The sequence below is a fragment of the Salvelinus namaycush genome, chromosome 1 (assembly GCF_016432855.1).
Source record: "Salvelinus namaycush isolate Seneca chromosome 1, SaNama_1.0, whole genome shotgun sequence".
Taxonomy (NCBI): Eukaryota; Metazoa; Chordata; class Actinopteri; order Salmoniformes; family Salmonidae; genus Salvelinus; species Salvelinus namaycush.
Window position 1 is genome coordinate 52,394,705 of NC_052307.1, and position 25,441 is coordinate 52,420,145.

The following is a 25,441-nucleotide window of genomic DNA, read 5'->3' on the forward strand; positions in this document are numbered from 1 at the left end:
AGCCACCCCTCTGTCACAGGTGAAGGATAAAAGTCTCCCCCAAGCACAGATCTAGGATCAGCTAAACCCTAACGTTAACCATAGGAAGAGAAACACAAAACTGACATTAGATCAGTGTCAAGCAGAAACTCTATCCTACTCCTCTGTCTCATATAAAGGACTCTGGTGACTTTTTCCTTCAACAACGAATTTAAGATGAGCTTTCCTAACATCAACATAAATGCATTAGACCACCTGGCCTGGTTATTTCTGAGTGGGGTCTTTAAATGTGGTATTAATGTGGTATTAAACATTGACTACTACACCTCATGAATAAACATATACAGTACATATTAATAAACATGAATAAACATATAGCTACATATACAGTAACGCAGTAAACTAGTCGAGCGGCTCTACCATTAGAGCATTAGGAGCTATATTAAATCAATTAAAACATTTTTAGATTTAAAAAAAATCGAAACCATTTGTACCCACCGTAGAGTAGATAGAGGAGGTACTGGAGACCAGAGACAGGGAGGAGCCGTGAACTGCAGAGACAAAGCCACAGGACATAGAGGGATGAGGCCTCAGAACTGTACAGTACATAACAACACACACTACATCAGGTGATGTAGTAAACACACACACACGTCAGACTCACCTCACACTTACCCGCATGTCTGTGACCAAAAGAAGGGGAAATACGAAAGATATCTCATGTAGAACAACTACTGTGGCCTCCCGGGTGGCGCAGTGGTCTAGGGCACTGCATCGCAGTGCTAACTGCGCCACCAGAGTCTCTGGGTTCGCGCCCAGGCTCTATCGCAGCCGGCCGCGACCGGGAGGTCCGTGGGGCGACGCACAATTGGCATAGCGTCGTCCGGGTTAGGCCGGTAGGGATATCCTTGTGTCATCGCGCTCCAGCGACTCCTGTGGCGGGCCGGGCGCAGTGCGCGCTAACCAAGGGGGCCAGGTACACGGTGTTTCCTCCGACACATTGGTGCGGCTGGCTTCCGGGTTGGAGGCGCGCTGTGTTAAGAAGCAGTGCGGCTTGGTTGGGTTGTGCTTCGGAGGACGCATGGCTTTCGACCTTCGTCTCTCCCGAGCCCGTACGGGAGTTGTAGCGATGAGACAAGATAGTAATTACTAGCGATTGGATACCACGAAAATTGGGGAGAAAATGGGATAAAAAAAAAAAAAAATAATAATAAAAAAAAAAAAAACACCTACTGCGACCCATAATACATTTGAGCCCCGACAATCTCCCTAAGATGCAAATCCCATCTTCTACCACCCACCTCGCTCCATCCACCAGTCACCCTACCATTATCCACCTCCTCTCACTTGTCCTGACTCGACCAGCCGCCATGGTGGTGAAAGTCCTAATAACAGCCCTATAAAGATAACGCTACCACACACAGTGGTATACTGTACGTGTGTGTGTGTGCGTGTGCGTGTCTAGCCTCCACACAGTACAGTACAGGGTTATGATGGCAGTGGGTATTATCCTATTGGCTAACAACTCAGTCTCTGATCTTAACATCAAAGTCCAGAGACAATGCCGTAAGAGCGTTTCCTGCATATAATAGGGTTCTATTTAATTAGGTGGTTTCCTGTCTACAGGCTAGAAGGATAGGATCAGATAGAGAAGGATTAGGCTATGATGTCATAGAAGAGACCAGGAAGTAGGTCTACGCATGAGAAGGGTTTTCCCTAGATTATTATCCGGGTGGGGCGCAAAAGGCCTAAAGAAATGAGGTGGTGCCCCGCCCATGTAATGGTAGGCAAACTGTCCTGAAAGTTTCATTCAGTTCCATTCATGGAAGAGTTCCATTTTAATCTGGCGATCTATGAAATCACTGACTTATCCTGTGTGTGTGTGGGGGGGGGGGGGGGGGGGGGGGGTTACACAATAACTACATTTCTACAAAGTGTGCAGGTATACTGTTATTGTCCCAGTCCACATTTAATAACACTAAAGTAACTATGCCAGGAAAACATATGAACACACACACACATAACAAACTAATATGAACACACAGACACACACACACACACACACACACAGTAATCCAATCCCATGGGTAGGCACACACACACACACACACTCAACAAACATACGGTTTCCTGCAGGTCCTCGTGTTTCTTGATTATAAAGACCCTGTAATTATTCAGTTTTCTGAAACCCTGGAGGGAAGAAGGGAATTGAGAAGAGAGGAGCAAAAAGAGAGAGCAAGAGAAAGGGCACAACAGAGGATGAAACGGTGGCACTGGAGGGCCGGTATAATAATATTTGGTGGGAGCGTGTGAGGGTCGACTGGATTCTGAATGAGGTCACGTACACTTTATCCAGAGGGCATTTTACAACTCTGGTTTTGGTGTCACTAGGTTCACTGTTTCTTATTCTCTCTCTACCCTCTGTTCCAGTATAGTGGAGATTTTAGACTATAAAAGTGCACAATAGAGACCCATGCACCAAAGTATTTGTGTCTACACACACACACACACACACACACACACACACACACACACACACACACACACACACACACACACACACACACACACACACACACACACACACACACACACACACACACGTGTGAGTGTTGCTGCTCTCATTGCTTGATTCAACGCAGCTCTATTCAGTCAGGAGCCAAAAGCACTGATGCATGAGTGTTGGGACTGTTTTCTCGTCTCCTCTCTCTCTCCAGGTTCTTCCTCAAGTTCTTCCTGAGGCGCAACCAGAACTGTCGAAAGAATGCAGGGAACCCACGATACGTGAGGTGGGAGAGAGAGAACCGTAAAAACTAATTTGACATAATTTCTTTAGACCAGGGCTCTCCAACCCTGTAGCTACCATCCACACTCACCGTGGTTGACACCACCGCCTGGGAAGGACAAGGAGAGCCATGTCCATCTAAGGATTTGAGATTTTATTATGAGTAATCATCTCTCTATCTTGTCGCTTCCCTCCCTCTCTTTTCTCTCTTTACTCACCCTCCTCAAAGCCCTCTCTGAAGGAACCAGAGCGGCTCATGGTGCGAGTCTTCTCGTCCAATGACACGCAGGAGTTCCTCAGGCGGGTGTCACCACAGGGGTCAAAGGTGATGTCCTGATTGGTCAGACTGTTGTTCCGGAGGCTGGCCAGGTTTATCTGAGCAGCTGTGGTGGGGCTACCCGCTGCAAGGGACACAACAGGTTAGTTTACACACACACATACAAGAACAGTGGCTTGTAAGGTGTTTATAGGTCATACCGAGCTGTCCAAAGTTGAAGCGTGTCCCGGAGGGTGAGGTGAGACTGGATCCAGGTGAGAAGGGAGAGTTACTGGTCGAGTCCTGCAGCCCGCCCTGCGAATGGAAGCGCAGCCAATCACGCGCAGCCTCCTCGTGACCTCGCAGCTGGGCTGATGGGGCATACCTGCAGTGCCAAACACAGAGGTTATAGGTTGACGGGTAAAGGTTACGTGAGTAGGGTGCAAACTGGTGCGGTTTTAACAGTCCGATTTAACCTTTACCAGGCAGAACTTGATTCGTCATATGGCGCTTGTATTTTTACCAAGAGCAACTGATGAATATGTCCCGAGTCAATTTCACATAATGCACAATCACTTTTCCTCAACCGAGAGCAACACACAAATCAAGCGGACAGTCAACAGAAATCCAAAACGGTGTGCATATGACGTGGAACCATGGCAACTTTACACACACAGTAGTGACAGGTGACGTGCCTTGGCGCTGAAGCGCAACACAAAATTGTGCCAAGTGCAAAAGAATAAATAATAACAACAACACCAACATTGCATGAGCTGAAGCTGCGGGAAAGGGACAGGAAGCGAGAGGGACGGCGCTAAGCTTGGCAGGCGGTGCCTGAGTGGTCTTACAGTAGGTACCTGAGTCCCTTCTTGGGCAGAGTGTTTCTATCACTGTGTGGACCCCTGTGGGATCGGCAGAGAAAAACACTTCAGGGGGAGGAGAAGAAAGGAGGAGAGGAAAGGAGGAATTGCGCTATCTAGCTATTGCAATTGTAAAAAAATATACAGTACCGGTCAAAAGTTTGGACACATCTACTCATTCAAGGGTTTTTCTTTATTTTTACTATTTTCTACATTGTAGAATAATAGTGAAGACATCAAAACTATGAAATAACACATATGGAATCATGCAGTAACCAAAAAAATAAATTGTTAAACAAATCAAAATATATTTTTGATTATAGATTCTTCAGTAGCCACCCTTTGCCTTCATGACAGCTTTGCACACTCTTGGCATTCTCTCATCCAGCTTCACCTGGAATGCTTTTCCAACAGTCTTGAAGGAGTTCCCACATATGCTGAGCACTTGTTGGCTGATTTTTCTTCACTCTGCGGTCCAACTCATCCCAAACCATCTCAATTGGGTTGAGGTCAGAACATTGTGGAGGCCAGTTCATCTGATGCAGCACTCCATCACTCTCCTTATTGGTCAAATAGCCCTTTCACAGCCTGGAGGTGTGTTGGGTCAGTGTTCTGTTGAAAAAAAATAGTCCCACTAAGCGTAAACCAGCTGGGATGGCGTATCGCTGCAGAATATTGTGGTAGCCATGCTGGTTAAGTGTGCCTTGAATTCTAAATAAATCACTGACAGTGTCACCAGCAGAGCACCCCCACACCATCACGCCTCCTCCTCCATGCTTCACGGTGGGAACCACACATGCGGAGATCATCCGTTCACCTACTCTGCGTCTCACAAAGACATGGCGGTTGGAACGAAAAATCGCAAATTTGGACTCATCAGACCAATTGCTCGTGTTTCTTGGCCCAAGCAAATCTCTTCTTCTTATCAAATCAAATTTTATTGGTCACATACACATAGTTAGCAGATGTTATTGAGAGTGTAGCGAAATGCTAGTGCTTCTAGTTCCGACAGTTCAGCAATATCTAACATGCAATCTAACAATTCCACAACAACTAATACACACAAATCTAAGTAAAAGAATGGTATAAGAATATACACATAGAAATATATGGGTGAGCAATGACAGAGTGGCATAGGCAAGATGCAATAGATGGTATAAAATACAGTATATACAGTTGAAGTCGGAAGTTTACATACACCTTAAACTGAGTTGAAATGTATTTGTCTATCACAATTCCTGACATTTAATCCTAGTAAACATTCCCTGTCTTAGGTCAGTTAGGATCACTACTTTATTTTAAGAATGTGAAATGTCAGAATAATATTAGAGAGAAGGATTTATTTAATATTTTATTTCTTTCATCACATTCCCAGTGGGTCAGAAGTTTACATACACTCAATTAGTATTTGGTAGAATTACCTTTAAATTGTTTAACTTGGGTCAAATGTTTTGGGTAGACTTCCACAAGCTTCTCACAATAAGTTGGGTGAATTTTGGCCCATTCCTCCTGACAGAGCTGGTGTAACCGAGTCAGGTTTGTAGGCCTCCTTGCTCGCACATGCTTTTTAAGTTCTACCCACAAATTTTCTATGAGATTGAGGTCAGGGCTTTGTGATGGACACTCCAATACCTTGACTCTGTTGTCCTTAAGCCATTTTGCCACAACTTTGGAAGTATGCTTGGGGTCATTGTCCATTTGGAAGACCCATTTGCAACCAAGCTTTAACTTCCTGACTGATGTCTTGAGATGTTGCTTCAATATATCCACAATTTTCCTTCCTCATGAAGCCATACATTTTATGAAGTACACCAGTCTCTCCTGCAGCAAAGCATCCACACATCATGATGGTGCCACCCCCGTGCTTCACGGTTGGGATGGTGTTCTTCGGCTTGCAAGCCTCCCCCTTTTTCCTCCAAACATAACAATGGTCATTATGGTCAAACAGTTCTACTTTTGTTTCATCAGACCAGAGGACATTTCTCCAAAAAATATGATCTTTGTCCCCATGTGCAGTTGCAAACCGTATTCTGGCTTTTTTCATGGCGGTTTTGGAGCAGTGGCTTCTTCCTTGCTGAGCGGCCTTTCAGGTTATATCAATATGGGACTTGTTTACTGTGGATATAGATACTGTTGTACCTGTTTCCTCCAGCATCTTCACAAGGTCCTTTGCTGTTGTACTGGGATTGATTTGCACTTTTTGCACTAAAGTACATTCATCTCTAGGAGACAGAACGTGTCTCCTTCCTGAGCGGTATGACGGCTGCGTTGTCCTATGGTGTTTATACTTGCGTACTATTGTTTGTACAGATGAGCGTGGTACCTTCAGGTATTTGGAAATTGCTCCCAAAGATGAACCAGACTTGTGGAGGTCTACAATGTTTTTTCTGAGGTCTTGGCTGATTTCTTTTGATTTTCCCATGATGTCAAGCAAAGAGGCACTGAGTTTGAAGGTATGCTTTGAAATACATCCACAGGTACACCTACAATTGACTAAAATGATGTCAATTAGCCTATCAGAAGCTTCGAAAGCCATGACAATTTTCTGGAATTTTCCAAGCTGTTTAAAGGCACAGTCAACTTAGTGTATGTAAACTTCTGACCCACTGGAATTGTGATACAGTGAATTATAAGTGAAATAATCTGTAAACAATTGTTGGAAAAATTACTTGTGTCATGCACAAAGTAGATGTCCTAACCGACTTGCCAAAACTTGTTTTAATGACTCCAACCTAAGTGTATGTAAACTTCCGACTTCAACTGTACGTGTGAGAAGAGTAATGCAAGATTCTGTTGAAGTCGGAAGTTTCAAGGTCCTACAGCTACACCATCGAGAGCATCCTCACAGGTTGCGTCACTGCCCGGTATGGCAACTGCTCGGCCTCCGACCGCAAGGCATTACAGAGGGTAGTACGTACGGCCCAGTACATCACTGCGGCCAAGCTTCCTGCCATCCAGAACCTCTATACCAGGCGGTGTCAGAGGAAGGCCCTAAAAATGATCAAAGACTCCAGCCACCCTAGTCATAGACTGTTCTCTCTGCTACTGCACGGCAAGCGGTACCGGAGTGCCAAGTCTAGGTCCAAGAGGCTTCTACCCCCAATCCATAAGACTCCTGAACATTGTCGTGACTTTGGTATTATTAATGTGATGACTGCTATTCATCGAATAATTAACTATGTTTATAATTATGTGATTAAATTAATCAGGTAACCATTAACTCAGTAACCTGGGGCACCATAGGAAAAGTTTAATGAGTTACCGTTTCCCAAATGAACTCAAAGAATATCAGAATATCAATTTCCTAGCAGTCACTAATGAATTGATTTCCTAATCAGCCTCATTCTGAACGTCGCATAATTCGTAAATCTGCACAAACCCGTTTCTCACTAAATCATTCCGTACCACACCAATTCAGTTGATTATTTATTTACTAACAAGCTAAATGATAATATAAGATACACATACAAAAACAGTCTAGGTTATTGGTTAGAACTTCATACAATGGCAGCAGGTCCCAAGCGGACCAACACAATATGACACGTGTTACACAAAATGGAGATTTAAAGAAAGAGAGAGAAAGTGCACGAGATAAAAGCACACGTGATACATTCGTAAACTATGCTTAGTTTAGCCCTAACACCTTGCCCCAAACAGCCGCTCTTATGGGTCAGAATTATAATGAATGTATTTACTTGTTGGAGGTCTCCGTTGGGTATCTCATGGACCGAGTTCCGCTTAGTGGGAAAGGTTTGGTTGACAAATTTTTCTTTCCTTCGTTACCGGGTGTAAGTCTCTGATTGTCCACACGATGTCAGTGTCCTTTCTCTTTGTGGTCTGTTTCCTCGCACTCGTTCCGTGAGAGTGGACTTCTGAGGAGGCTAATCAGCCGTGTCGACGCTCCCAGCTTGGGTAGGAGGGCCGTGTAGACAACCGATGACTGGAAGAGAATAACCGGTTGGTTCTTCTCGAATTCACCTTCTTAGATTCAGTAATCAACCATAGCCGCGATTGTTAAGAGGTTCCTTTGTCCGCTTCCTCGTGTTGCGTTTTGGGATCACGACTAGTCGTAAACTAGTTGGCTGCAGCGCGTGGTAAACTTAGGTTGATATGTAAATTCTTAACTCACAAGTTTTATACCCTCACAAAGGGGTGTCTCCGTCTTTATGACACGCTCTCTGGGTTCCCCTGGGTCGTAGCTCGTTACAAGGCACGGTACCAGAACTTACCAGGATCTGGTTAAGACAACTAAATTCATAGTTCATCTTTACAAAAAACATTCTCTTTGATCTGGATTTTTTTGTATGTAAACATCATGTACATATTATGAAAACTCTTCAAGTTACAATGTTTTCGTTAATGTCCCAAAGTCCATTTATTGCATGTTACAGCTCTGAGGTAGATTCTCCATAATGTAACACAAAGACATTCCAGTCTCTCACATTAGAGACCAAAAAGGAGTTGGTTTGCTTGTGCCTTGTAATTTACGATGGGCGTGAGGTCATAAACCCCCCCCCATCAATCCCTCTATCCTTCTCCCCCTCTGCGGGATGGAGAGATGTCTCTGTATAACTGTGATCCACGGTAACCGAACAGGCCAGTCATGACAACATCTAATCAAATGGCTACCCAGACTATTTCCTTTGCTGCACCCCCACGCTGCTGCTACTCTCTGTTATTATCTATGCATAGTCACTTTAATAACTCTACCTACATATTACCTCAATTATCTCGACCAACCGGGGCCTCCGCACATTGACTCTGTACCGGTACCTCCTGTATATAGATAGCCTCGCTATTATTATTTTACTGCTGCTCTTTAATTATTTGTTACTTTAATTTATTTCATACAATGGAGAAAATAGTGAAAATAAAGAAAAAGCCTGGAATGAGTAAGTGTCCAAACCTTTGACTGGTACTGTATATGCCATCGCTTTTCAGAAAAATGTATTTTGTGGCAACACATCTTAGTATAGTATCATGTCATAGCAGTGATGGGTGTTTTAAAATATCAAGCTCCAAGTCTAAGTTGCCACAAGATGGCAGCACATAAACAGCGATGGGGGACTGAGAGCAAGCGCTCCAGGGGGAACAAAAGCCTGCAACAACACACGCACACACACACACACACACGCGCGCGCACAGACACGCGCACACACACGCACACGCGCAGACACACACACACGCGCAGACACACACATACACACACACACAAGCACTTTTACCTTTCCTGTTTCCGAGGTAAGGTGTTTCGGTTGAATTTAGGGCTAGCGGAGGGGGAGGACAGGGGGCTGATGGGAAGGGGGGGGGGGGGGGGGGGGGCACAACAGACAAAGAGAGAAAGAACTTTAGAAAGAAAAGAGAGGGAGAAGAATCCTCTGAAGGAGAGAGCCACATTGAGTCCAACCGTTGCCACAAGCAAAATCACCCCCTCCAGCTTACCAATGAATCTCATCTACTAGTCTAGTAAGGAAAGATAATGAGATGTGTCAGAGAAGGTAACACCAGAATAGATCTGAAATGACATAGCATTAATTAAGGCATACCTTAAACAATGCTTTCCATGGAGATGCTTGGATTGTATCTCCGGTGATAATATGGCTGACACATTCCGGTCACATACACATTCATGTATGCAGGAACGTTTCATAATGATACATTGAACAAACACAATATGACAGTGCATGCTATGGCAAAATCGGACAGGTTCCTTGTTTTTCTGTCCATATTAAGACGTAATGACCAAGATCAGAGAAGATTCCCCCAACATCCCACTCAAACCCTCCCTCCCTCCCATCCCTCCTTCCTTCCACCCTTCTGTCCTCACCTCTCAGACATGCCCGTCTTGATGCTGCTGGTCCTGCCCAGAGCTGAGAGGGTGTCCTCCCTGCTGTCCCTTCCTCCATGCCCAGCGCTGCTCACGCTCATGTCGATGGACTCGCTGCTGGTGTGCATGCTGCTGACAGAGGGGTAGCCCAGGCTTCCCGCCCCACCACCGTGCCCGCTGTGCCCACCCAGGGTACCCTCCCTGCTCTGGGCAGAGGAGCCAGTGCTCATTGTGGTGCCCCATGTCAGGCTGTTGGAGGGCCCCGTGGAGGAGTAGACAGAGCTGGGGCTGGACGCACTCTGGGGGACACAGGAGGAATTATGGATTTATCAAGTGATTTCCCATGTTACTCTTCGCGGTTATGCTTCCACTCGCCAAGGTCAAATCATATGTCTGCTGCATTCTTACAGTGTTCTTCATATTACGATCTGCTGTCGCTAGCTATCATAGCCAACTACTTTACCACGGGGCTACCTATCGTGATCGGCGCTGGTAGCTAAAGTTAGCTATTTTCTTGTTTGTGCAAGTATAAACTCTGGACACTGACGCTTATCAAGAGGCTGCACAGATATTACCAGCTCGTGTCATATGGTTCGGCTCGTCTCCCTATCTCACCTGTTCGCTACCCAGCGTGCTATGGCCCGTGCTCAGGTTTCGTCCTCCGTACAGGGGGCCGCCGCCCTCGCTCTCCACCCCAACACCTCCAGGGGAGTCCAGGGCAGCATGGGTAGCGTGAGGGTTGGAGATCACCGTTGAGTTCTTCATGTTCTCTGCTGTGGTGACCGGAGCCTGCTTACTGGGCTTCCCACCAAACAACCTGAAGAGAGATGGAGAGGGAGAAGGAGAAAGTTGAAAAAGCCTTTTGTGAACTAACACTTGCACTTTACTCTTCCCTCTAACTAGCTCTGACTATGCTGATGGCTACTTTATTGAGGAAAATAACGTGGATTCGGCTATTTCAGCCACACCCATTGCTGACAGGTGTATAAAATCGAGCACACAGCCATGCAATCTCCATAGACAAACATTGGCAGTAGAATGGCCTTACTGGAGAGCTCAGTGACTTTCAACGTGGCACCGTCATCGGATGCCACCTTTCCAACAAGTCAGTTTGTCAAATTTCTGCCCTGCTAGAGCTGCCCCGGGCAACCAGAAGTGCTGTTATTGTGAAGTGGAAACATCTAAGAGCAAAAACGGCTCAGCCGCGAAGTGGTAGGCCACACAAGCTCACAGAACAGGACCGCAGAGTGCTGAAGCAAGTAACACTCACTACCGAGCTCCAAACTGCCTCTGGAAGCAACTTCAGCACAATAACTGTTCGTCGGGAGCTGCATGAAATGGGTTTCCATGGCCGAGCAGCCGCACACAAGCCTAAGATCACCATGCGCAATGCCAAGCGTCAGCTGGAGTGGTGTAAAGCTCACAGCCATTGGAGGCATTGTCTTGCTGAAACAGGAAAGGACCTTCACCAAACTGTTGCAAAAAAGTTGGAAGCACAGAACTGTCTAGAATGTCATTGTAGGCTGTAGCGTTAAGATTTCCCTTCACTGGAACTAAGGGGCCTAACCCGAACCATGAAAAACAGCCCCAGACCATTATTCCTCCTCCACCAAACTTTACAGTTGGCACTATGCATTGCCCCCATGCACAAAGCAAGGTCCATTCAGAAATGGTTTGTCGAGATCAGTGTGGAAGAACTTGACCTCAACCCCATCAAACACCTTTCGTGATGAATTGGACCGCGAGCAAGGCCTAATTGCCCAACGTCACTAATGCTTGTGGCTGAATGGAAGCGTCCTCACAGCAACGTTCCAACATCTGGTGGAAAGCCTTCTCAGAAGAGTGGAGGCTGTTATAGCAGCAAAGGGGGGGACCAACTCCATATTAATGCCCATGATTATGGAATAAGATGTTCAATGAGCAGGTGTCCACATACTTTTGGTCATGTAGTTTGTGGTTATCCCACCTAGCTATCTTAAGATGAACTCTGGATAAGAGCGTCTGCTAAATGACTGAAATGTAAATGTAAAATATGTAGACACATTTCTGTTTTAAATTAGTAAGCACCCCTATTGCACACTATTGAGTAAATGCTTGGGGGATTATATCAAAGTAACTTTTGAAAAATTACATTAGCATACCCCATTACGTTAAGCCAAAAGACAGGGACTACGTCCCAAATGGCACCCTAATCCTTATTTAGTGCACTACATTTGTTATAGGGCCCCATTTGGGACATATCCAGAGTGTGCTGACTGTTAAGACGGTAGGCAGGGTGATAATATAGAGCAGGATCTTCAAAGCCGTATTACCCATAGAGATTAATGAGCCAGCCCAGCAGTGATGAGGTAAGACTCTGCCTGTGTTACTGTGCACATATAAAGACTTGGCACTATGAAAAGTGTGGGCTCAGACCTGGCAGCTGAACAGAAATGCTGAAGGGATAGTTTTCCTACAGTGGACAGACATGACCTTTGTGTATGGATATGAATGTGGGTGCGCGTGTGCGTTTGTTAAGGTTTCAGACACTGTACTGTAAATGGGTGTCATTAATAACCACACTTAAGAGTGAGTGACATTATATCTCTGCATCTGAGTGTGAGTGTGTGAGTCTGTTCACCTGCGCAGTGTGGGTGAGGCAACCTGCTGTCTCCCTGTGAGAGGTACGTTGGAAGCCCCTCCCCTCAGGTTGTCCACGCCCTCTGACACGCCCTTCTCTCGGTCCGTCTGATTGGCTAGCGAGACCCCAGTCCCACTTCCATTCATTTTCCCAGTGTTTCCCACGTCTCTGCTTTTACTGTGAGTGGTAACGGAAAGCACAGTCGCCTCGATGCTGCTGGTCGACGACCGGTTTCCGTTACGCGCGGCGGCGCCGGACCGGCTGGGTCTTGGAAGGCTCCGGTACTGCAGTGTGGAGCGGGTGCTCATCGAGAGGTACCCGTCGTCATGGTGACCAAGACCGGACCCCACATCTTGACCACCGACCTTTACCCCACCGGCTAGGGATCTCGTCCCTGACTTGGGCATCTTGCCAAGAGTCGCTGACCCGCTCGTGATGGTGGCGCCACTGGCGGTAACCATAGTAACCATCCCGGAACTCTGCTTCTTGAAGCCAAATGTGCTGGTGGGGGTGCGGGAGGTGAGTGTGTGTGACTGGGAGTGGGGTTCGGACAGGGCGTGCGGGTGTGACGTGCGGGCGGAGGCAGCGGTGGAGGTGGAGGAGGGGGCGTGTTTCTTGGCCTCGTCGTCACTGCTGCGTCCGGCGTCGGAGGGCGAGCTGTGGAGGCCGTCGGAGCGAGGGGAGAGGCGGCCCTTCTCGGACACCTTGACGTCGTCTGTTTTACCTGCGCGTACACAGGATGGGACATACAGCAGGGGTTAAGGTCAGAGGAGAGTTTGTCATCGTTGTGGTGTCTCAAAGGGTTAATGGACTCAAGATTCAGACCACCCGAGAGAAAATGACACATAGAAACACACACACACACACACACACGGAGAGAGAAACACACAGACGTATAGAAACAGTGCATATTGTACATACACACACACACACACAGACGTACACAGCCGGACGGACGGACAGACCGACATAAGGAGATGCGCTGCCAAAGACGAAGAAACATGAGCCCACACAGAAACGCACATGCAATCGCAAATGAGACAAATACCCAGACAGCAAAACACAGCAAAACACAGCCAGGACAGAAAACACCCGTACCTGTGCTGTGCGTTTTTATCGCGGTGGACCCTGACGTTCCAGTAGCTTTAGTCCTGGGGTTGGTCACCCCCACCTGAGCACTCATGCCCTTCCTCCAGGACCCTGTGTGTGTCATAGAGGGAGTCTTCCTTTGCGAGACCACCTCGTCAGACAAGTCAGAGGGGTTCCGGCGGGTCCACTTGGAGCCCTGGTCCATCCTGCTGACCCCGCTCTCCGACACCCCGTCTAACCTCCTGACCTCGTCACCTGACCAGGCGGCGCTCGGGTTGGTAGAGGCCGAGTGCTTCTCGGCGTCCGTCACAGACTGGGGACACACAGAGGATGAGAGAAGACGGAAGTTACGATCTATTTTATGGTGCTATGGCCTGGGAATATATGGGGATAAAATGAATGGCTAATCGGGTTGAAGTTAGTAACTTCCATAAGTGCCTATAGGGCCGTGATGATAGTGGCACGAGAGTATACTGATTGTGGACAAAATCAGAAAGCTCTTTGGGGCCTACCATAAGTGAAGCCCTACTCAGCATGCGATAACCTCAGCACTTTAGGGATCCAATATGGAGACAGTTTCTATGGAAAGAGACTATATTCATCGAGTGCCGGGTCAAAGGTCAACTACCACTGGGAGAATATGGTCTTTGTACAGCCTTTGTTATCCTACATAAAATAACCACCATAAATAAACGAGTGTTATTGCACAGTGGGTGTGCGTTATCCAGACATCAAACCCCTTCCCAAAGCCACCCAAAACCAGCTGAGAGTAGTATCACTTCTCAGACAGTTTTTCTGTTGCTTCTTAAAATTGGTATTTAATGACTTGAGGCCAGTTCAAACATGAACATTAGTCTAGTCGGTTCACAGGTCTGCCACCCAGAGCAATACTACAGGCTCATATTCCCTTCCAAACTGTGAAGGGAATATATCATTAACACACTGAGCTAAGGGGGAGAGGAGAAAGAGGGGGAGAGGCAGGAGTTTGAGACTGTACTGTACTGAGAGTCTATTTGTGTGTCCATTCAGAGCATGGCGCTGTATTTGTGTGTGTGTGTGTGTGCGTGCGTGCGTGTCTAGCCGCCACACTGACCTGTCCGTTGAGGGCCTTGCGCTGTGCGGCCGGTGTGTTGGCGTAGGAGCTGATGGAGGAGCTGGTGTTGATGTCATCCGTGTCGATGGTGTCACTGATGCCACTGCTCACTGAGCTGCTGTCATCCCAACTGGAGAGAAAGAAGAAAAAGATGTAAGGTTTAATAAAACAACACCGTTTCAACCAGGACAAAGAGGATAAAGAGAGGAGAGGTGTGACACCAACCACAGCAAAGAGAAGAGAGGCAAGGACATACCAAGAAGGGATTGGTAAAAAAAAAAAAAATTGCCTTTAAACAGATAGCTCATTTGTAAACAGAGTTGAACAAAGGTTCAGCGTGTGGTTGAATGGAAGCAACCTAAGCGGACTCTCCATTAAATCAGCGTTACATGTTCTACTTTAGGGCCTTAATTTTGTTTCCAGACGTGGAATCGGCTGAATATGGTGAATATTTCACACTGCAATACCATACCTCTACGGAGCAACTCACACGCTAGACCAGTGCTCTCCAACCCTCTTCCTGGAGAGATACAGTCCAGTAGGTTTTCCCTCCAACCCTAACCTAGCACAACTGATTCGAATAATCATCTGGTTGATAAGCCCGAAGCGGGTTAAACACAACTGGGGTTGGAGCGAAAACCTACAGGAGGGTAGCTCTCCCCGGAACAGGGTTGGAAAGCGCTGCTCTAGACAGTAGACAGCGATGTATCACTCATTCTGGCTCTGAATATGAATCCCCATGACAGTGTAGACACCCTACTAGCTTAGCTAAAGCTATGTGACTGTACAAGCTGGCTGGTGAACCCCACAGAGATAGGAGGGATATTTTTATGTATGAGCGTAATCCTGGGTGAATGGGTGAAAACAGGCCGTCTCGCTCTGCACCAGGGAGAAAAGCCCTGTTAAGAGGCAGGGTGAATTTATGACATGGCTCACAGTCAGGCAGCAGCATAAAGCCCCAAGCTGCCTGGAAATCTCCGTCTCACACACACACTGACTGGAGCTGTCCATCAAACACAGGAGACTAGGAGACTCACCTGGAACAGGAAGGTTCTACAACACACACACACACGCATTGTTCACACACCAGTATTTAACCCAACTTTTACATTTTTTTTACAGGCTGTGTTTGTCTATCCCCAACCCTGGGGGCAAGGAGGGGGGGCAGGGGACGTTGGACAGCGGGGGTGAGACCAGCAAGAGAGACTAGAGTGATCTCTAGGGAGACTATGGATGAGACAAGTCAAACATCAGTTTGAAAGGACCACAGGTAGGGCAAAGAGTTAAAAGCAGGCTTGACAGCCATTGAGCACACGCACAAGCGCGCGGGTGCCCACACACAAACACACACACACACAGACGCTATTGTATCCTGGTGTTTGGATTAGAGTCACCCAGGGACCGATCCATCACCTCTAATGCGACAGACACACACAACCCTGTCGCTAAAGACACACACGCAGAAATACATCAGCGTGTCCACGCTGACTTTGGCTTAAGCCCAGGAAGCATCTATCCTCATCTGCAGACAGGATGATGTCATGAATCATACTTCAAAACACACACACACACACACACACACACCCCTTTACAACCTACTGGGGGATCTCACATTAACATCATACAGATCTGATGTCTATAAAAAGCACTGCAATCTGTAGCTTAAAGCTCTGAGGCTCGGCTGCTTTGATGTTGCCTTGTACCCCCAGTATATCTGCGCTTGACAGGACTGCAGACAGACAGAGCGAAATGGTGAGAGATTTAGACTGACCACAGCCGTCTAAACATGTTCACACAGCTCGTGGGGGAAAGTCCCCCCCCCCCACACACAGACAGACCAGACAGAGACAGACAGACAGACAGAGAGACAGACAGTAAAACATCACAGACCAACTGAGAATCTAAGGTTCGTGTCCATATTTAAAATCTAGAATCCTTCTGAAGACATAGAATATCCCAAAAAGAGCCATCACACACACACACACACTCTCTTTACCTGGCCAGAGTTCCTGGGATGCCGCGGGAACCTGAAGTGTGGGGGAGAATGCCGAGTTGGACAGAGAGCTTCATTAGTCCATACCGCTGAGTTACACACTGAGCTTTACAACCTCTCTCTCTCTTTCTGCTCCTCTCACTCTATCCCTCTCCTTCTGCCTCTCCCTCTGCCGGTCTCACTCTGTCTTTGTGCCTACCTCCTCCCTCCCACTCCCACGCCTTTATCCCTTGCTCACCCGGGCCCTTTCTGTGTTTTTGACTGTCTTCTGCACTCATCATCCCTCCCTCTCCCTCTTTTCTCTCTCTCTCTCCTGTCGCCTTATCTCTCCTTGCTTATTCCCCCCATCTCTCTTTCTCTCTGGACTGAGTGAGGGAAGCGTGAAAGAGACAGAGTGTTCACCCATGGTGCTTGTAATCGGATCTTCCCCGAGCCCAGTTCAGCAGTTCACTGTTGCAGCCAGACCAGTAACATTACAGCACGACGACATCTCCCAAATAAGACATTCCCAAATCCTATGGAACCAAAACAAGGCATCTTCAAAATGACTCAACAGTATGAAGCTACAGTCCACTCATAGTATGATCATAGCCACACAGACAGACTCAACCACACACACATACGAAACACTACTCCTTAGTATCAACTAAGATATTCCCAATTCCAACATTCCCAACTCGGACGTTCCCAACTTCCCATCCATGTAATGTGTGTCAGTGTGTGTGATCCCGGAGTTCCCAGAGAGATCCACCCTGACTAACTGACAGCCCCATTACTAATTAGAGATCAGCCCAGCAACATGGCCCGAACCCACAGCCTCCTGCTGGCAGAGCAACCTACGTATTAACTACCGCCCAGCCATTTAGAGCCAATCAGAAAGGACGATGACACGAACCACGGCCGACCCCCATTGAGCATAGTAAAGAGTAGAAGTTCCAAGCATGAAATTCTAACACTGAAACGTCAGAAAGTTATGGGTTCAATTGATGTGCGTGATTAGACTTCAATCAATTCAGTTGATTTTTGTGTCGATTTCTGAGCAGGGAAATCTATCTAAGTAAGGCAAAGGCCTTCACAGCCGTGTGGTAGTTTGTAGAAATGGAGTTAAATGGATTCTTTTGAGCATTGGCCTTTCGGATTAGGTTAGGTGTACAGACAGACTATTCTCTTTATAAAAGTATCTGGTGAAAAGAAAACTAAAAAAACACTGCCTTTGTAAGTACCAGGCATTGTCATGATGATGAAAAACGGGAGCGAGTCCTAGGAGACTGCAACACTGACACTAACATTCACAAGTCCCCCACAGCAAATACTCTTAGAAAGTTTAGAAAAGGCTAAGTAACAGAAGGAGAGTAGGAGACAGAGGAGAGAGAAATGGAGAGACAGTAGGGGAGAGAGACGGGAGAAGGTAGGGGGGAGAGAGATGGAGAGACAGTAGGGGAGAGAGAGACGGGAGAAGGTAGGGGAGAGAGAGATGGAGAGACAATGGGGGTTAGAGAGACGGGAGAGAGTAGGGGAGAGAGAGATAATGAGGGTTAGAGAGACTGGAGAGAGTAGGGGAGAGAGAGATGGAAGGAGACAGTAGAGGGGAGAGCGATGGAAAGGGACAGCTGGGGTTAAAGAGACGGGAGAAAGTAGGGGAGAGAGAGAGAGGGAGAGACAATGGGGGTTAGAAAGACGGGAGAGAGGAGGGGAGAGAGAGACGGAAAGAGACAGTAGGGGTTAGAGAGATGAGAGAGAGTAAGGGAGAAAGAGATGGAGAGGCAATAGAGGTTAGAGAAACGGGAGAGAGTAGGGGAGAGAGAGATGGAGGGAGAGAGTAGGGGAGAGAGAGATGGAGAGAGACAGCAGGGGAGAGAGAGATGGAGAGAGACAGTAGGGGAGAGAGAGATGGAGAGACAATGTATGCTTGGGCGGTATACCATATACCGGGGTATTTGAAAAAAAGCCATGAGATCAATACCTTCAAGTTATTTATTTTCAATAAATGGGACTATTTCTAGCTACTTTTTTAAGTTAATACCTGCAATCAACCTGTGTAATACGCTAGGAGATAAAGCAGATTGCGTTCTTCATTTCACCTGTCACATTATTTAGCATTATGAAGCTCACCGTAGTTCCCCAGAACAGTTGAGCCAGTCACACGTTCGTTGTTAAGGGCACAACAAGAGAAAGCGGGAGCTGGTGAGTCCGTAGCGTTCTGACGGCAAGTCCCTGTCGTGCAGCGCACACGAGGTGATGAAGCTACACTCGTACGCAATTCACTGCTAAACAATTCACTGCTAAACAATTCACTGCTAAACAATTCACTGCTAAACATCTTACAGCGGCTTTCTGCCGCGTTTTAGAAGTCAAAACAGCTCTGCTATCCGAGTTATCTGCACAGCTGCCATTCTTTCCCCGTGCTTCCTACTAGCGCTTTATTCCTCCTCCATGATTGTCTCCTCTGCTCTGTGTACACATCCTGCTCTTCCTACCAGAAAAGCATGCATCACAACTTTGTTTACTTGCACAATTTCTCTCGTTCACTTTCGCTTGTAAATGTCCACACTCACCGAAAATGCCAGTTGGTAGCTACTAACTATGCTTGTAGAACTTTATGAGCTGAATTTGCCTGTCTTTGCAATTCGCTTATGTTCACTTTTGCTCGATAGCATTTAGCTAACAGCTTACTGTACGCGTGATTTCGCTATTACTTGGCGTAATTTTGTTAGGATTTTGGCAATAGAGGCCCAATGGCTTTTTTTTGTGTGCTTTTTAGCGCCCCCTTGTGTGCTATGCCGGTAATAACGTAAATCCCGGGATGGCGGAAGAACAGTATGACGATATGAAAATCTGGAGACAGAAGGGGAGAGAGGAAAAAGAGACAGAGAGAGACAGCAGGGGAGAGAGGGACAGTAGGTGAGAGAATAGACTCTCTGAACTGACCCAAATCAACACATTCCTGGGCTACCGCCTTAGTTTCTCCACTGTTTCCCCTAAGATAGCCCTCTGTTTTCACACACAGGTCAGGGGTCATGAACCCTGCTGTTATTCAACTGGGACCGCTGACCAATGAGAAAATGCTGCCGTTGGGGCTGGACCCATGGGAGTGTCCGACAGCGTCCTGAGAAAACCTTCCGTTTAAGTTGTTCTCTGTTTGTTTAGTTTTTCTTATGATATATGTGTCTCTGGGGAAGTGTGGTTCTTTAAGCTCTGCCCGTATTGTTACCAGGCTCAGCTCGCTCCAACTCTTACATACATTTGCACATGCACTTCGCCTCTCCTGAGTCCGTAGGGGAGTTGCAGCGACGGGACAAGACTGTAACTACCAATTGGATATCATGAAATTGGGGAGAAAAAGGGGTAAAAGTACCACAACAAAAATCCTAAAAATGATGCACGCACGCACACACACACGCTCAGACGTAGACAATAACCTCTGGACAACAAGGAATTTCCTCAGTTTAAGGGGGAGCTACTGTTACTCAGACTGTTGTAGGATCAGATGACTAGTCCTGTAGACTGCTGTTAGAGACAGCGTGAGTGGCTGGGACACGGGGTTACACGCTAGATATGAGCTCACTCTAATATATATCCCCGACGGGTGAGTGGTCACAGATGATATCATGGGGTAGGGGACAGGTGAGGCTTACACACTCAGAGACCAGCGTACCTGCACATGCACGCATACTATACACCCCATTAATCCGTCGCACTGCAATGCATTCAAAGACGGACCGTTTGTTCTATGGGAATAAAGTCAAGGATGAGAAAAGAGTCTTGAGAGGACGTTCAGTCATATATACCCGACATCAGCGACGGGCACAGACAAACCAGATGTGTTTTTAGAAGTGCCCCATCATGAGAACTCTAGCTTGGCTGCACCACTACTACCTCAACACAAAACCTCCAAACTAACCCTGACCCCAAACCTCCTCCAAACCTATTCTTTAGTGTAGACAGCCAGGAGGAACACAAACCAGTGTGTGTGTGTGTGTGTGTGTGTGTGTGTGTGTGTGTGTGTGTGTGTGTGTGTGTGTGTGTGTGTGTGTGTGTGTTGTATCTAAAGTATGTGTTTGGGCCTGGGCTGTGTGTGTACTGACTGAGCTGACTCTACACACAACCACTTTTTGGTTGTCCGTCTGTAAACACCACCTCTGGCCCCTCTCTACACAGGGAGGAGTGAGGGAGACGGGGGGGGGGGGGGGGGGGCGAGTGAGGGAGTGAGGGGGGGGTGGGGGGGGGGGGGGGGGCAGTTTGAACAGGACCCTGGGGATTGGGTGTGAGAATAGGGGAGGGAGTGAGGGAGAAATGGGAGAGAGGTACAGGGTGAGGGAGGGGGAGAGTGAGGAAGTGAATGGGCGTGGGGGAGTGAGTGAGGGAGGGAGAGAATGGGAAGGCATAGGGGAAGAGAGAGGGAAAAGGAGCGGTGGAGAGGATCTTGGACGGGACAGGACTCAGTGCATTCCTTCTCCTTGTGGACATCCTTGTGTGGTGGCTAAATGACACAGCTGATCCCGCAGCACGGAGAAACGACACGACTACTGGGCGACTGGACTGCAGGGTCAGGAATGCACCTCTTCCTCTAGTCTCTCTTTCTCTTACTCACCCTAGCCTCATTTCTCATTTTTCCGAGCTTGAGTAAACATATTTTAACGTGTGAAACAAACATGACCTAAAAACGACATGAAATGCGTGTTACATTCTCAAACTTTCTCCCTTGCAACACAAACACCCCTTTCTCTCTCTCTCTCTCTCTTTTTTCCTCCCTCCCTCCCTCTCTCTCTCTATCTCTCGCTCTCTCTGCTTTGAGTCAACCGACTTACCCTGATCCATAAAAGAAATACACCCAATACAGATGTGGGAGACACACCACCGCACGCAGACACGCACACAAACCGCACACACATACACAATCACAAAGCACACACACACTGATCGAAAGGACACAGTGGGAGGCAGACATACAAGTGTGGAATTTCACATTGACAGAAGACATACACACACACCAGACCAAACACCAGATCATACACACACACCAGACCATAAACACACTGTAAACGACCTCATCTCATTTCTCCAGTCCTCACTTTAACTGGCTAAAGGGGACACAAGGTGTCTGTGTGTGTATGTGTCTGTACGTGTGTGTTTGTGCATATGTGTGTGTCCCTCCCATACTAAGTGTGAATAATCACATTGATCTTGTTACCTCGAGTCTCACCACTCCGCACAGTTTTACCCCCCCTCAACAAAATGTCTATCCAACCCCCCGTGAGGGAGAGGAGGTATCACTTACCCTTTACCACGTTACGCAGGCCGAGAGGGCAGGAGGGGCTCAGCAACCCCTCACAGCAGAATCCCAAACCAACCAGTTCAGGTTGTCCAACACGGTCTGTTACTCAGAACCAATATCCACACGGTAGCGGCAGGGGATGAAAGGTTTTTTTCATTTCTCTCTCTCTCTCAGACTTCCCTTCTTTCACGTTTCACATGTTTTCTCCACGCTCTTCTGATCACACTCCAGAATAGAAGACAGCCATTGTGATGCAGTGGCCTGATGGCAGGCAGTCAGTATGTCCCAGTGTTGAGGTCCCTGCCACTCTCTGTGGCACAGCAAGGCTCAACACCACTTCCCTGAGCACTAATCCAATAAAAGTCAGCCAGCCGGAGACAAAGGCATAGACCATTACAGCAGAGTGTGTGCGTGTGTCAGAGAGAGAGAGCGAAGGAGATAACTGAAAACGTCCTCTCTCTCCCTGTGTGTAAGAACCACACCCTCTATGTGTGTTTGTGTGTGTCCAGGGGCGAGGCAGGTGTGCTGGCGACAGAGGGAAAGCCCAGGGGGAAGAGGGGGTCCATAGATGCACCAGTATCCATGGCTACAACCACATCAGTACACTCTCCTAGGAGTCTCTCTCTATCTGAATTATGACCTATGACCTGGTCTAATCCCATACTCTCCCTCACACCGGAGAAGGCAAGGGTGTGTGTGCTCAGGAGTACAGGGGCACTTCCGCAGCGTGTGTGTTTGTGTGCGTGTGTGTTTGGGGGCAATCAGTGACTTGGGAAAATAGTTCAGCTGAAAGGTCAACGTTCAAAGTGAAGCTCCAGATATCACACACTGTGTGTGGAGTTCAGACTCCTGTCGTCTTGTGGACCGTGGGGTTGAGACTGCTCTGGTGCATGTGTGTGTGTGTATGAATGTGTGCTTCTGTGTGTGTGTGTGTGTGCGTGCGTGGACTATGATGTTGAGACTGCTCTAGTATGCCGCAAGCGTTTCAGCGCAGCGTTATATGTGATGACAAAGACACGCCACAGGGGACACGCCACAGGGGACACAGGAACGTGCTGTTCTTGCATAAAGCATGGCTAAAGGGGATTTATAGCATTTTGCGTTCCATGTATAAGTCAAGAAGTGTGTGTGTGTGTGTGTGTGTGTGTGTGTGTGAGAGAGAGAGAGATAGCCAGAGAAAAGCCTTGAAGCAGACAAAAGGTGTGAGTGATCCTTTATCCATTCATCAGCTAATCAAACTAATCAAACCAATAAAACCAATCAATCAAACCAATCAATCAATCAAACTAATCAAAACAGTCAAACTAATCAAACCAAAGTAAGTGCTTCCAAAAACACTGACTACAGACTTTGCCGCGGCCGACATTCACTACTCCAACCATAGATAAACACAGAATGTAGAAAGCTGTCAGTAGCAGAGCCATCAGGTGCAATTACCATCGCTAACACCCACATCCAGACACAAAGAGACACCGATGATAGCATTAGGATAGCATTGGGATAGCATTGGGATAGCAATGGGATAGCATTAGGATAGCATTGGGATAGCATTGGGATAGCATTGGGATAGCAATGGGATAGCAATGGGATAGCAATGGGATAGCAATGGGATAGCAATGGGATAGCAATGGGATAGCAATGGGATAGCAATGGGATAGCAATGGGATAGCATTGGGATAGCAATGGGATAGCAATGGGATAGCAATGGGATAGCATTAGGATAGCAATGGGATAGCAATGGGATGGCATTGGGATGGCATTGGGATGGCATTGGGATGGCATTAGGCCAGTAACAAACCCATCGTCTCCTCTTGCCTCACTATCCAAACACTCCTGGTATTCCAGACCAGAGCCCACGTGTTGCCGGAATCATGAGACTCTCAAAATGAACGCCCCCGGAATACTTGATGTTTGATATCGGATCTGATCCTAGAAGGCGACGTTACGTGAACAGTCTAAGAACGAGACACAGAGAAATGTTACAGACACCAGACACCACACAAGAGAGAGAGAGAGACAGTGGAAAGAGGAGGGAGAGACAGTGGAAAGAGGAGGGAGAGACAGTGGAAAGAGGAGGGAGAGACAGTGGAAAGAGGAGGGAGAGACAGTGGAAAGAGGAGGGAGAGACAGTGGAAAGAGGAGGGAGAGACAGTGGAAAGAGGAGGGAGAGAGTGGAAAGAGGAGGGAGAGACAGTGGAAAGAGAGAGCAAAGGGGGGAATGATGATTCCTCTAAGGAGAGTAGAGAGAGAGAGAGAGATTCTGTCCATCCGTTTTACTGCCAAGTGTAACCTTTACCTGAGAACCTCCCTACTTCTCAATTGCCTGTGGGGCCTAGTCAAGTCCAGACAGGTACGGAAATGGGCATTGGGGTTGCTGTGGGCTTCAGGGGGCTGGGGTGTTGAGAGGGTGCTGTAAATAACTGTAACTCCTTAGGCTGCGCGCACACACACACACACACACACACACACACACCCTGGGGAGGGGAAGATGTAAACCCTCTGCATAGATCCACTAACACACACACACACACACACAACGAGTGGAGAACAGAGACAAATAAGAGACGGAGGAGAGGAAAATACTGTATTTATCATTGTCATGTTAAAAGGTGGTATGGGGTTTTCCTATTTTTGTCCTGTTTCATACTGTATCTACATGCACACACACACACACACCACAGAAAAGAGGGTCTCTTTGTCCGGTTGGACAAAAGGAATTGAAATCAGCGGACGGATTGTCAGACGCGTTACTTCCTCATTCTCTGGCCGTGAAATGAAATGAGAGTGGAAAGACACAAACACATTATTTCATTCTGACACCCGCAGTCTTTTGTCGCTATGGGTCTGTGTTGTCCCATAACTAAAAGGGAGTCTTTGGTAACGACAGTGGCCGTTTGAACTGTAATTTGCATACATTTGAGAGTCAAAACAGTGGCAGTTGTAGTGACTATCCCTTCGTCACCTTCTGATTTGAGGTGTTTTAGTTCCTTTATCAGGAATCACGATACAAAATCATATTCTTACAAAACCGTCGCTGTCCTAGAGAGCTACAGAATACACCGGCTGTATACAGAATATATACAGAATGTATACAGAATATATACAGAATGTATACAGAATACACCGGCGTTTGTTCCAACTCAGCAATGAAACACCCGATTCACGTCGTCAACGGCAGCATTCATCAATGCCTTGATGAGTTGAATCATTTGTGTTAGTGCTGGGCTGAAACAAAAGCCTGCACATCTGTAGCTCTCCAGAACCAGGGTTGAAGTCCACTGCACTAAATACTCCAGTTCTGGAGTCAGAATCTCCTGTCTTTAGGAGAATTTTCTAAACCCCCCCTTGTGCACTATGACACTTTGAAGCTCTTGAACCCTTAGAGGTCACAAGGCTTTTATCCCATTGCCATGGTGATATTTGACACCCCAACCCCCAACCCTATCGCTGACTGGACCCTAACGGCAGGCTAAGACGGTGGTATCCATAGCAGCATCATTAAGACGTTAAAAGCTGATCTGTTTTATAGGTCTCCAATCCAGTGGTCTACCACAGCCCGTTACAGAGTGGCCAACTAAGGAGCTGATGCGGACTCTCTGTCAGGGCTCGTGAAACTTACACTGCAACTACACCCGCGCGCGCGCGCACACACACACACACACAC

General features: G+C 47.3%; 1 protein-coding gene across 1 annotated transcript in view; it reads right to left on the bottom strand.

Moving 5' to 3' along the window:
* Nucleotides 1–25,441, bottom strand: part of LOC120052059 (neuron navigator 2-like) — a 115,902-nt gene that overhangs the window by 22,787 nt on the left and 67,674 nt on the right. Inside the window, exons 12-22 of the mRNA XM_038998924.1 lie at nucleotides 14,510–14,639; nucleotides 13,426–13,729; nucleotides 12,898–13,051; nucleotides 12,328–12,828; nucleotides 10,323–10,524; nucleotides 9,708–10,006; nucleotides 9,106–9,171; nucleotides 3,878–3,922; nucleotides 3,242–3,405; nucleotides 2,983–3,165; nucleotides 478–530 (exon numbers count right to left, since the gene is read on the bottom strand). Of these exons, the coding sequence (XP_038854852.1) occupies nucleotides 478–530; nucleotides 2,983–3,165; nucleotides 3,242–3,405; nucleotides 3,878–3,922; nucleotides 9,106–9,171; nucleotides 9,708–10,006; nucleotides 10,323–10,524; nucleotides 12,328–12,828; nucleotides 12,898–13,051; nucleotides 13,426–13,729; nucleotides 14,510–14,639 (2,101 nt within the window). The remainder of the gene's footprint in view (nucleotides 1–477; nucleotides 531–2,982; nucleotides 3,166–3,241; nucleotides 3,406–3,877; nucleotides 3,923–9,105; nucleotides 9,172–9,707; nucleotides 10,007–10,322; nucleotides 10,525–12,327; nucleotides 12,829–12,897; nucleotides 13,052–13,425; nucleotides 13,730–14,509; nucleotides 14,640–25,441) is intronic.